The sequence below is a fragment of the Symphalangus syndactylus genome, chromosome 3 (genome assembly GCF_028878055.3).
Source record: "Symphalangus syndactylus isolate Jambi chromosome 3, NHGRI_mSymSyn1-v2.1_pri, whole genome shotgun sequence".
NCBI lineage: Eukaryota > Metazoa > Chordata > Mammalia > Primates > Hylobatidae > Symphalangus > Symphalangus syndactylus.
In genome coordinates this window covers 17,481,690-17,495,316 of record NC_072425.2, presented here as the reverse complement: position 1 = coordinate 17,495,316, position 13,627 = coordinate 17,481,690, and the positions used below count along the sequence as shown (strand labels likewise).

The 13,627-nt window shown below is 45.2% G+C and overlaps 1 protein-coding gene across 7 annotated transcripts in view; it reads left to right on the top strand.

Moving 5' to 3' along the window:
* The window catches only part of GARNL3 (GTPase activating Rap/RanGAP domain like 3), a 169,437-nt gene that overhangs the window by 109,210 nt on the left and 46,600 nt on the right, over positions 1 to 13,627 (top strand). For 6 of the 7 annotated variants that reach the window (XM_055271026.2, XM_055271028.2, XM_055271022.2 and 3 more), the window contains 8 exons: positions 837 to 912; positions 1,583 to 1,681; positions 3,815 to 3,918; positions 4,709 to 4,817; positions 6,697 to 6,742; positions 8,225 to 8,331; positions 10,824 to 10,939; positions 12,833 to 12,937. In XM_055271026.2, coding sequence (XP_055127001.1) covers positions 837 to 912; positions 1,583 to 1,681; positions 3,815 to 3,918; positions 4,709 to 4,817; positions 6,697 to 6,742; positions 8,225 to 8,331; positions 10,824 to 10,939; positions 12,833 to 12,937 — 762 coding nt within the window. The remainder of the gene's footprint in view (positions 1 to 836; positions 913 to 1,582; positions 1,682 to 3,814; positions 3,919 to 4,708; positions 4,818 to 6,696; positions 6,743 to 8,224; positions 8,332 to 10,823; positions 10,940 to 12,832; positions 12,938 to 13,627) is intronic. The other variant, XM_055271024.2, reaches the window with a different exon arrangement.

Genomic DNA, 13,627 nt, shown 5'->3' with positions numbered 1-13,627 from the left:
ATCACGCCACTGCACTCCAGCCTGGGTGACAGAGTGAGACTCTGTCTCAAAAAAAATAAAGAAAAAAAAAAAACCACTACCCAATTTAAGGAAAAAAAACATTAAAAATATGATCGAGTCCCTGTTTACGACTCCCTGACCCTGTTCCTCTGTCTTCCTCCCTTCCCTGTGGAAGCTGCTATTTATCATTTCCACCAGATCAGAATTAATTTGGTTTAAAGTTGGAGATGGTAGATTGCACATTTGTACCAGCTACTGCTTGCTTGGCTTGGGCTTGCTTTTTTTTTTTTTTTTTTTCCCCCACATCTGTTTTGTGACTTCTTCAGATCGAATATCTTTAGGAATTGGGGAAAATGAGCTTTTAGTATAAATTGCCTATAATTTTCATTTCTGTTTCTAAAAGAGTCCACAATATATCAGCCTGAGATTATGTTAAGCTTTGAATTACAACGAACTCTTCTTCACTGACTGGGATTTGGACTGTTGCTCATGGGTTGATTGGAAGATGGTGCCAGGCCTATGAGTTCCTGTGGCCATTTGTTGGAACCCTGTTTTGCCACAGAACAGGACTGGTATCCTAGAGATGCCATTATAATAAATTACAAATGAACTAATTCATAAAGGCATACAGTCTCATCTGTAAGCTACAAATACCTATAAAAATGAAGGAATGATTGTTGTTAACATTGGTCAAAACCCGGATGGATGGGAGGAAGGGATCCCCCGACTGTCCATCCTGGTGACTGCCATTGTGCTAAGTCACGAACAGCACATCTCAGAACTATATATGCTGTGATGATAAAATTAACTGTAACACCTTTTATTATTATCCTAAGGGCTCTGTGAATTTCAAGTTTGGGGTTCTTTTTGCCAAAGACGGGCAGCTCACTGATGATGAGATGTTCAGCAATGGTGAGTGATCTCCCGCTCTCTGCTGCCAGAGACCCTGTCCTGCTTTGTTGCATTCTTGCCAGTTGGAGCTTAACTTGTCTGTTGAGTTGGAGTCTTTAATACGAGGAGATAGTTTTACACAATTTCAGCGTGAATTTTGTAGGGCAGTTGTTGCCCAGTTTCATTCATTTGGCAAATATTTATTGACTACCTTGTTTGTACCCAGTCACTGTTCCGGGCACTGGAGAGACAGAAGAGCACATGGGATTTGGAGAATTTGGTTCTACACAGTCCCAAGAGCAGTGGAAGATTTTTCTGTGATTTTTATGAGAGGAAGAATTATAAGATGGCGTCACCTTCCTAATATTTAGCACTTTTCATGTTAAATACCTGCTTATTCTGAATGCAAGCAGTAATAACATTTTTGTTTTGTGATAGTAAACACCTGTGGTCCCAGGCTGGCAGTAGTAAGCTGGGTTCATCTGATTCTGCAGTTTTCCTTTCCTTGGAGTCCTGGGAATTGTGGGCCTTCCTCATGGTCCTCAAGAAGAAGCAAATGTGACTTACCCATGCTGTTTACCATGCATGAATCGGCAGAGCCTGGTTAATTTTCCAGCGACTCCAGTGCATAGTTAGAAAATGAGGACTTGCTGATGCCCATACTTTCCTCATACTCTACCTCTTCCTGCAGAAATTGGAAGCGAGGCTTTTCAAAAATTTTTAAATCTTCTGGGTGACACAATCACTCTAAAGGGCTGGACGGGCTACCGTGGCGGTCTGGATACCAAAAGTAAGCCTGCCTCTTGATCTATTCTGTTGTAATTTGTATAACTTTTGTAAGTCAGCCTGACCCATGTCTGAACTTATACCAGAGATGGGGGAAGGGATGGATGACAGAAGACTGGAGGGAGGTGAGCGCCACACTCTGTTCAACATAGAGTCACGGACCTGTTTGGCACTTCCGTTGAGCTTCGTAAAATTAAATCAGCCCTCACAGCCCTGGACAGTGTCAGAAGTCCTGGTCTGCCCATGAATATTACTGCTTAGCACCATCTGTGTGTCAGGACTCTGGGGATATAAAAGTGGATAAACCAACATGGGGTCCTCCTTTCTAGGTGCCTGCAGTCCAGGGGACATCCAGCAGATGTTATGCAGATAATTATCAAATGATTTAGCACTAAGTACAGAAGGCAACTAAGAAGAAAAAGTACAGAGTGCTATGGGGCATTTTGCCTAATCTGGGGGATTAGGGAAGGCTTCTCTGAGCTTTTTTGAGACAGAGGGAGGAGCGAGTCGGAGTAATTGGAGGGTCTCGAGGGGAGAAGAGAATTCCAAGCAGAGAGAACATCCGTGAAGACCTTCAGGCAGAAAAGAACATGTTGTGTTCTAGAAACTAAGAGAATGTGTTTATGGCTGGAGGGAACGAGGCACTGAGAATGATGCAATGTGGCCTGGAGTAGGAGAGGGGGCATGACCCTGAAGGGAGTTTTGAGGTTATATTAATAAGTCTGAGGTTATATTAATTAATAAGAATAAATTAATAATTTATTCTGTCATTAAGGGGTTTCGAGTAGGGGAGTGGTGAGATTAGATCTGTACCTTTGAGCAGACAGGGGAGGCAGAGGAGAAGCCTGCTCTCAGAGGCTGTGGCAACAGTCCAAACGAGACAGGGTTGCCTTGGGAGAGGGCCACAGGTCAGAAGGGAGACAGGGGGACTAATTCAAGAGCCATTTTCATGGTAGAATTGGCAAGTGGAGGATGAAAGAGGAGACAGTACTTGAAGACACTTCAGGGTTTCTGCCCTGGGTAGCTGCGTGGGGTTGGCACCGGCAGTGAGATTGGAAACACCTGAAAGGAAGCATTTTGAGGATGGGGGCCTGAGTGGGGAAGGTAGGTAAAATTACAAGCTTAGGTTTGGAAGTTCTTTCACCATCTCTTTTTTGTGTAGCGTTGCTAGCTTTTCCCTTTGTTTCTGTTTTTTTGCTTTATTTGATCTTCACAGTCAGTCCTTGAGGTAAGTCAGGCAGCGGGTGTGAGGCCCTTTTGGCCTAATAGTGATAGGCTTCCAGTGCAGGTACCCTTACCCTCTGGGAGCCTCATCTTGCCACCAGCCCGCCATGGCATCACGGATTCCGAATTCGGGAGAGCTAAGTGTGCCCTAACTGACAGATGCAGGGATGGGGGATTGAGCCCCAGTTGTCAGGCTCCAGCTTCACTCGAACACACATAGAGTGCACAAGGTGAATTCTTCAATGCCTGCCACTCATACCCCCACTGCCAACCCTTAGCGTCTCCGATATGGTCATAACAGCCATCCACTGATCCCTTGATACAGCCAGGCATTCTGCTAAGCACTTTGCGAATATAATCTCATTGAGACTCCCCAATATCCCTAGGAGTTAGATATGACTTTTATCCTCATTTTCAAATTAAGGAACTGAGGCTCAGAGAGAAGTGAGGTAACTTGTCAAAAGCCACATAGCCAATGACAAATTGAATCCAAGTCGGCCTCATTGTAAAGCCTTTGCTTTTAATCACAAACAGTTCTGTCACAAATACCACTTCCTTTTGGTTTATGGACATAATTGTTTGTGTCATCTTGTGTTAATTTCATCCTGTACCTCCCACAGCAACTGCAAGGCAAGGAAACGCAATACTCTCCTCTTTAGCCTGGACTTCTTATGACCTCCTCCATTCTGAGGCAAGGCATGAATGGGACAGCAAGTGAGCTTAGGGAGAGAGGAAGAGGCCTTTCCCTGTGGGGGGTTGCTTCAAGTGGAGGGTTGTTGCTTCCGTGAAGGTGGATAATCCAAATATCTTTGAGAATGTCTTGTGTACAGTATTTCCCTAGTCTGCAAATGAAAACGCTTTCCTTTTGACTCGAATTCTCTGTGCTCACTGAATGCATATTTATATTTTGCAGATGATACCACAGGGATACATTCAGTTTATACTGTGTACCAAGGGCATGAGATCATGTTTCATGTTTCCACCATGTTGCCATATTCCAAAGAGAACAAGCAGCAGGTACATGTGAACATACAAACCATCAAACAGTGATGTGAATGTGGAGAGGGCACCATTATGATTCCATAGAATTAGAGGCTATGCCGGTTAACATATGAGCTGAACTGCAGCCACCAATTTAGGGATGCTTTTGGTGGTCTGTATTGGAACTTTCAACAAATCTTAGGAAGAGCTATTCTCACTGGTGCTGTCACCTTAGAGAAATAAGGGGTCAGAGATAATAATGTGTGTGCGTGTTTATGTGTAAACATGTATAGGTATTTGTGTGTGTGCGAGTGTGGTTTCGTAGACTCTTTTTTGTCTCTTTTTTTTAAATATATTTGATTCAAACATTCCTCTATCCAACATGGACTCTTGAGAGTCTATTTTGTATAGGTGTTACCCTTTCTCTGTGCCTTCTCTCAGTGTGCCTTGCGTCTTGTCAAAATGAGACTATCCAGGACATATCATAAGTGGTCCTGTGTGATGGTTGACAAGTATTGTTTTTAGGTCACTGCAGGAAGTTAACACTGAGTATCTACATGGGCTGTACCAGGCTGGGAAAAAACCTCTCCCTAAGATACTCCTCACCCACCCCAGAGCTTGGCCACTGAGACAGGAGCAGAGGAGATGGGTTGGAGAGCAAGGGCCTAGGCTGGCAAAACATGGGAGGCCTGAAGTCAAAGATGCCTGAAGTTCAGGGCTCTGTCATGGTGGCTGTGGCTTGTTATATTGGGTTATGGTTTTTTAACTCTGTGAATGTGCCATGTTTGAGAGTCTTTCTCAGTGATATTATTTATGCTCACTACAGGTGGAAAGGAAACGCCACATCGGAAACGATATCGTCACCATTGTGTTCCAAGAAGGAGAGGAATCTTCTCCTGCCTTTAAGCCTTCCATGATCCGCTCCCACTTTACACGTATCCTGGGCCTTTGTAAATGCTCCAGTGTGGCAGGCTGTGGTTCAGCCTCATTGGACTTCCATGACCCTTAAACCAAATCTTGTCATGGACTTGTTTTGTAATGCTAGCTTTAGACCCACTTTTGGGGAATTTTTCCTAAGCATTGTGTACAGTTCCCCCTTCCTCTCTCCTTCCATTTCAGTAGTAGATGGATTAATTCTCAGAGAATTCTTGACTCCTGAAATATGGTCTCTTTCCTCAGGTAGTCTACAAAATGAGAAAAACTTCCTGCTATCCTTCAGTCATAAATGATTTAGAAGAATTATAGATAGTGAATTCTCTGAGAAATTTGCTTTAGGCATAAGAACTTGCAAGTTAAGATAAAAGGCCAAAATAATTTTTCTTGTTGATTTAAGCCCTGGTAATAGCTGTTGTATTACCATCTCTTGAAATCTGAGAAATGATAGAATTAATAGTATTTTTATCTGATTCCCCTAATCCCTGTTCAGCTCATGTTGCTGGCAAAGTCCAGCAATGGGGCTGAAACTTCTGCAGTGTCTGAGCTCGGCTCTACCAGACAGGCATGGGGCATGAGCTTGACCCACCCAGCAGACACTCAGTTGTGGCCCTGTTGCTCTGGGTCCCAGACCATGACAGCAAAACCCAAAGTTGGTGGCTCTACTGGTTATACATAATGAGCAAAAGGCAACAAATCAGCATTTTCAGAATAAATTCTAGTCGAGTTACTCATTTCCCTGGAGGCTCCAAGTAAACATGTTTGGAGACAGGCCCATGGTGACTCATTGCATCTGGAGACTTGGACTTGTTCCTTGTGACATAAAAATAGAGGATGGAAGTAAGTGTTTAAAAATTAACAGTTTCCAAACTTTCTTCCATGAGGGTAGGGAAGCAAACGATATGCACTTGCACCTTGGTTAGAATTTTCTTCCCTTTTCATCCCTGCTTTCTGAGTAATATCTGCCCCTGTCCCCTGGGATTTAGGACTAATATTTCCCCTTTCTAGAGGCGGTTCTTCTTGTATAACAGAAAACTTCTCCAACTTCATAGTAGAAGCAGTGGTGAGGTGACTGTTCAGGTGATTGAGAGGTAGTCATTATTTTTTAGAATTTCCCTGAGTTATATGTTTTAGACTTGGGGCTTGGCACATTTGTTCCTGAAAAGGGGCAAGCAGATCATTAAGGCAGATTCATTCCAGGGAGCCTAGAAATGGAGACACTAAGGAATTGATGGCTCCATAGCCCTAGCTAAGGAAAGCAGGGGTTGGGAGATGGTGGGTGGAGGTGGAAGGGGAGGAAGAAGGGTGGGAGAAAGGAAGAATCTGGATGGATTCTTTCCTACTATTTTAGACTCCGCAAAGCCCAGCACAAGCTAAGTAGATTCTGCTCAGAATCTGCCACCAGCTACAACAGGCTTGTTTTGTTTTGTCTACCAAACCCAAAAGGAGAGAAAGGGAAGGTATACAGCGGAAACATTTAAATTGCTTTCCCTTTCCAAATGTGTGAGAGGAAATGTATTACTAATTTCCTATTGGGATCTTGTTTGTACTTCCAGGCAAGGGAACTGCTCTTTTTGCTTTGCTGACTGCTTAGTTGTTTAATAGCTATATTTCTATTGCTTTTCTGACAGCTTTGGAGATTTAAACCTTTTCCCCAAAGGATGCAGATACAGACATTGAACCTACTCATGGTGCCCTCACATAAGTCTCCCTGGGCTGTCTCTTGGAAAGAAGTATAGGTTCTGTCCCAACCTAAGAGTGATAGGTGCCCTAAGCACAGAAGCGCTGGTCGAGAATGACTCTGCACAAGGGATTTTCGGAGTGCAAGCTGTCAGTTGTGAGCATCAGTGTTGTGATTAGTTCCCTTAACCATCACCACAGACATTTTTGCCTTAGTGAGGTACGATCAACAAAATGACAATTACAGGTAGGTAATGACTTTGTCTCAATTGCTTCTTCTAATTCTCATGCTTGTTAATTTCGCATTGATTTTCATAAGACTCTTGATATACATATTTCTTGATTGATTTAATATGAGTGCCCTCACCTGACAAAACTTTCTTCAAGGCCACCATCTCTTCAGGAAACATTTACTCCATCCAGTGTTGTTCCATGCAGGAGACCTAGGGGTCAGGGTTAGTTTGATATTTTATTGTACTTTACCATGGGAACACGTTTGATATATTTGATCTTCATCCTTTCCTAGTCTACATTCTTGCCTGCTTATCTTTCTGTTCTCAAATATGAATCTGCTAAAAGGTAATATGTTGTAAAAAGAACCTGAACTTTGAGCCAAATAGATTTGAGTTCGAATCCCAGCTCTATCATTTATTTGAGGCTTTGAAAAAAATGTTTCATCTTCTTGGAGCCTCAGGCCTTCTGTGTAGAGTGAAGGTAATGACACTACCCTGGCAGGTGTAGTGACAATCAGAGGCAATACTGTATCTTAAAATACCAAGTATGCTGCCTGGTATGCAGCAGGTGCTCAGTGATGGCCATTGCTCTTCTTCCTGGGTACCTGGCTTGATGGGTTGGACCATGAAGGATTTGGGAAGACCTGGTCTCTACCCTCAAAGCACATTGACTAAGCTGGAGGGGAAAGTGAGGTAGTGGCCTCGGCTCTGGCAGACCAGAGAAGGCACTCCTGGCATGGAACAAATATTTCTGACACATCCCATATGCAGCTGGATAAATGGAAGGACAGAATAGTGGTGTATTAGTTCATTTTTATACTGCTAATAAAGACATACCCAAGACTGGGAAGAAAAAGAGCTTTAATTGGGCCGGGTACGGTGGCTCGTGCCTGTAATCCCAGCACTTTGGAAGGCTGAGGCGGGCAGATCACGAGGTCAGGAGATCGAGACCATCCTGGCTAACATGGTGAAACCCTGTCTGTACTAAAAATACAAAAAATTAGCAGGGCGTGGTGGCGGGTGCCTGTAGTCCCAGCTACTTGGGAGGCTGAGGCAGGAGAATGGTGTGAACCCGGGAGGCGGAGCTTGCAGTGAGCCGAGATCGCACCACTGCACTCTAGCCTGGGCGACAGAGCAAGACTCCCATCTCAAAAAAAAAAAAAAAAGAGGTTTAATTGTACTTACAGTTCCACATGGCTGGGGAGGCCTCAGAATTATGGTGGGAGGCTAAAGGCATGTCTTACATGGTGGCGGCAAGAGAAAATGAGGAGGAAACAAAAGCAGAAACCCCTGATAAGCCTATCAGATCTCATGAGACTTATTCACTATCACAAGAATAGCACAGGAAAGACTGGCCCCCATGATTCAATTACCTCCCCCTGGGTCCCACCCATGGCATGTGGGAATTCTGGGAGATACAATTCAAGTGATTTGGGTGGGGACACAGCGAAACCATATCAAGTGGTAATATTAATTCTGTAATGTTCTCTACGTAGGCTGAAAATATTTTCAGAAGAGAGTGTACCACTCTTTGGCCCTCCCTTGCCAACTCCACCAGTGTTTACAGACCACCAGGAATTCAGGGACTTTTTGCTAGTGAAATGTAAGTTTCTGTTTTGAAACCATTTTGCAACTTCTTCTATGTCAGAATACATTTCTTCAGATTCTCCCAGGATGCTGTTTAAGGAAATGTCATTGTTTAAGCATTCCATGTTCCATTAATTCTTTGCACAACATGTGTTAGTATTCTGGTCACATTGTGCACGTTTTCTCCTATGTTTTCATCCCCACCTTCCATCCTGCCACCTGCCTTGAAGCTTCTCTACACTCGTTCACTAAGGACCCTCAGGCCTCAAATTCGCCTTTCTGCCCTGTGTTCTGATAGAGCCATTAGATACATATACATATACAATGCTGAATCTCTGCTTGTATATGTATCTGTATCTGTCAGAGAGTGGGATGTAGGTGGGGGAAAGAGTGGTTGTGGGTATATGCTTAGGGATAGGGAGAGTTGTTGGGGAATGTGTATGCACACTTATGTGAGTGTATATGTGCACCCATGCACATGTGTGGGAAAGAGAAAGACAGAATGAGAACATAATGTGTGTAGACCGTGACTGCCAGGCATCACTTGCTGGCGAGCACGTATTTTCACTCTACTGGTAATACCCAAATACCCAACTCTGAGGCCACATCTGCTAAAGCACAAGAGCTCTGTGCATCCCTCCTCAGGGCACCCCTGGGAATTATTTCTGGTAGTCCCATGGTGGGACTGTGTCATTGATGATCAGAAACAAGTTACTCGGGTTCATCTGCCACAGCTTGCCAGCCACATGCCCTGGCAGGGCTGCTCGATCTGTGCCCTCCATGAAGATACTGCTTTCCAGCCTCCTGCCAGGTGTGCTGGGCATTGCAGCTGCTTTGCTGGCTGCCTCCTGTCCCCACCCCCAACTCCTCCCCACTACAGTCTTTGCCTAAGTCTGTCACTGTTGCCGTGCAGCTCTGAGACATCTAGAATGTCCCTCTCTTCTCTCTGTCCATCCTGGTCACCTGGCCTCAAGGAAGCATTGACTGAGCCCAAAGCCTCACTGAGTCCTACATGGACAAGTGTTACCCAACCTCCAATCTTAATCCTACTCCAGTACTGGCGCAAACCAGTCCCTCAGACCAGGGCAAGGGACAGGCACATGTTATCTCTCCTCTGTCTTCCTATCTCCCCAGTCACTCCTTCACAGTCCCAAACATGACTTCTCCTGCACAGAAACAGTGCCAAGCATGAGTGTCAGTTCTAGTCACCAGAAACATCCAAGTCCTGGCCAGGCTGTTTGATAGCCTCTCTTCCATAGGAAACCCCTCCCTTCCCTTACAGCGACCTCGGCATGATTCCACAACTTTCTCCTGGAGAACAGAGACATGAAAGACACCTTTGCTGAGGCTTCCTCTGCTTTCCAGCTGGGCTCCCTCTCTTCCCAGCTGGACCACCAGCATTGTTACCTCCCATACTCCAACCTATACCGGGGTCCATGGGTGATGTCTCCCTTGACACATTAGAGGCAGCAGACATTGCAAACCATGTGCAACAGATGATGATTTTGTCTCTCCCTTTCCAGTGTTTATACTCATTATTTCAAATGCTACAACAAGGTCCCAAACTCAGATGCCTGGAGAGCGAGGCAGGGAGCATGAGCAAGTGAGGCGGGCTGAGTGGAGGACAGTCAGGAGTGCTGGGAGCTGTGACACACTTGAGAGCGTGTACTCACTCCATCCAGCTGAGGCCTTTCAGAGCATGCACCGTGGCCAGGGTTTCCAGATACTCTGAGTTTTCAAATCAAGCCAGGAAGCTGAAATTGTATGTGAAATTGTCTGAGTCTCATGTGTTCAAGTCCAGAGGATCAGATAGAGAGCAAGAAACAGGTCTGAAACAGAGTCAGCAACAGAGTAGGTATAGCTACTGGAAGCTGAAAGAGTGTTGGCAGCATGGGGCTCAGGAAGAGAGCATTCACTGTAGATGGCCTGTGGCAAGGAAGGGGCCACTAAAGACCTGTAACTACCAATTAGACATCAATCAGCAGCACTAAGGACCCAGCTTGTAAGTGGAGCCAGTCAACAGAGGGACTTTCATCAGCGTTGTCAAAGACTTGGGGTGAAATGAAACAAAGGGCTGGGTTGATTTGACGTTGAAGATTTGAAAGTGGAAACAGCAGAAGAATGCAGGCTCAAGGTGATGGAGAGGGTGTGTTGAGGAGATGGAGTGTGGGGCCAGGAAGGACCAGGAGGGGTTGGTGCACTGAGAGGACAGGTAGCAGCCGGGGGATCAGAGGGTCTTGGAATTCCAAAGTGGATTGAGTAGCGAGGTGGAAAACTCCGGGATTACAGGAAATGGCATTTCAACAAAAATCTTGACCTTTTCCTTTATTCAGCCGAAACGAGGCTTTAAAATGGATTGTTCCAAGGTACTAAGCAGAAAAAAAAAACCTCAAACAAAAAAATTCCCAGTCCCAGAACTAAAGAAAAGAACAGACATGCATAGTTTCAATTCTTGTGTGTGTGTCAAGAGATATCTTGTAATTCCCTTTTTAACTTGATTTATTTTAGTAATTAATGGTGAAAAAGCCACTTTGGAAACCCCAACATTTGCCCAGAAACGTCGGCGTACCCTGGATATGTTGATTAGATCTTTACACCAGGATTTGATGCCAGATTTGCATAAGGTAATTCCGGGTCCATGGTCTTCTTTCCTTTTTACGGGGTCTGAGTTGAGAACACAAGTCCTCAACTCAGCAATGAGGCCCTGGTGAGAAAAGCATAGGAGGCGTCTTGATCCTTGCTGTCAGGACTGTGCTGTGGCCACCATGGGCTGACAGTCTCTCATTGTGACACAAGAAGGAAGGACATTGGGTTTCCATACACAGGAATGCAATTTCCAGAAAGCCAGGACCTGTGGAAATCAAGGTGCAAACCAGGGACAGGTAGGTTGGGTATCAATCAGCAATCTGTGGAGCATTGAAGAGTGCTTTTTTTGGGGTGGCTGTTCTTGGTAATACTACTCAGCATTGCCAGTCATGTGAGCCGATGGGCAGGCAAAAGTGGGATTTTAGAAAGACATAGGGTGCTTTTTTTGGAGATTTATTGGCCAGCCCCATATTCAGACACTGAAACAAGCATTCCCATTTACTGAAGACCCAGATACTTCGTAGGCCTGAGGCATAGCCACACTGATGAGACCCAACACCTTTCTATCACTTCAGGTGCACATGTGCTCTTTTCTTTTCTTTTTTTTTCTTTTTGGAGACAGAGCTTCTCTTGTTGCCCAGGCTGGAGTGCAATGGCGTGATCTCGGCTCACCGCAACCTTCACCTCCTGGGTTCAAGCGATTCTCCTACCTCAGCCTCCCAAGTAGCTGGGGTTATAGGCATACACCACTGCACCTGGCTAATTTTTTGTATTTTTAGTAGAGACGGGGTTTCTCCATGGTGGTCAGGCTGGTCTCAAACTCCCAACTTCAGGTGATCCACCTGCCTTGGCCTCCCAAAGTGCTGGGATTACTGTCATGAGTCACTGCACCCAGCCGACCAGCACCATTTTATAGGCACTCCTTGACTCTTGTCTGGTCGGTATACCCCAACTACTTACAGGGATTGGGCCAGGCTAACCCCAGGACCCTAAAGAGCAAACCTTAGTTGGTAATCTGTCAATTCCCTAAGGTCAGGGAAGATACAGAGAGGGTACCAAGATGAGTAATGATGTCCTTCAAGATGAGTAATCATATCCCAGCTGAAGCATCACTGCCTGAGCCAGGCTTCCCTAGCCCCCCAGTTGAAGCCAGGTCCCCCGTTAAATGTTTTCATATACTTGCCACACTTCCCCTTCATAGCAGTGATCACATGTGCTAAACATGTCATTACTTAATCTGTCTTCCCAGTAGACTCTGTGCTCCACAAAGAGAGAGACTATGTCTATCACATTCCCAAAATCTGGCAGAGGACTAGGTGCTCAGTCAGTACTTGCTGATTAAATGAGTGTACCCCATTCAGTAACTACAGTTTTAAAGAGAACTAACTTTACTAAGTATGCACTAGGCACTGTGCGAAGTACCTTACATGCATTGCCTCATTTAAACCTCATAACACACCTAGGAGACAGGTATTAACCACACAAAGACACTGAGATTCGGAAATTAACTAATTTGCTCAAGGCGACCCACAGGGCTGCAGATTTGCACAGCTCTAGGGGTACTGTTCTCATAGAATTCAGTTTGTTGTGTTCCAGGGGGTGCTGCTGTGTAAGATTGGCATCCCAGAGCTGTGCAATGTGGTGGCCCAGGTCACACTGTTAGTAAGTTAGTAAGTGATAGAGCTGCAGGTCTGCTGATTTCAAAGCCATGTCCTCAGCCCCCATGCAATGCTGGCTCTCCACCTAGTGACTGAATCTAGTATCTACCATGGACCTGGTACACAGCAGGTGCTCCATCAATGCTTATTGAGTGAATGAAACAGAAGGTAGAAATAGGACCATTTGGATAAATAGTTTTGTGCACTATGAGAAGCCAAAAGATGAGACTTAACAACTGTTTGTGGAATTCATAACTTGTTTTTCTTTTTTAGAACATGCTTAATAGACGATCTTTTAGTGATGTCTTACCAGAGTCACCCAAGTCAGCGCGGAAGAAAGAGGAGGCCCGCCAGGCAGAGTTTGTTAGAATAGGGCAGGTGGGTTTTCTTCTGAAACCTTTTCTGCGAGACATGTAGTTTTGAGTTCCATCCTAACCAGATGGCCCACGTGCAAAGACTTTGTTTGCCTGCTGCTGTAGGAGCTCTGTAATTTCTCTTAGGATTGTTGTGGCAACCACGAGTGAGATTTTTGAGAACTGAGTAGGTGCAGTTCTCTGCAGGCATCACTGAGAGAGCAGCACTCTGCAGAGGTAGGAATGCTACTGCCTCAAGGCAGGTAGCCACAGGGTCCAGCTCTGGGCCCCCCTCTTCCAGAGAGCACAGACCACTTGCCTGCCTCCTAGGAATTTTCTGAAGACTGAGGAGCCAATTTGGGAAATGCCCCTTAAACCCATGACTGGCAGGAGGAAGCACAGAGTGGCAGTGGCACTCACAGAAGACTTGAATTACCACCCTATGACTTGGAAACAATCCAAGTCACCATGAAGTTAGGTGGTGCCCAGTCATCCCCTTTTTCCAGGCATTGGAGAAAATCACTCTCCCTTTGCCCTGCTCGCTTGTGACACTGGTATTTCTCACTTCCGGGAGGTGACACAAGTCTGCCTTGATCGCACATCACAGCATAGAGAAGGAGGAGTGCCCTCAGCTGCAAATAAGGTTCTGGCCCAGAAGTAGAAACCTGGACAAGGCAGGTGGAGAGAGGAAAGCCATGTAATCAAAGGAAGCTTA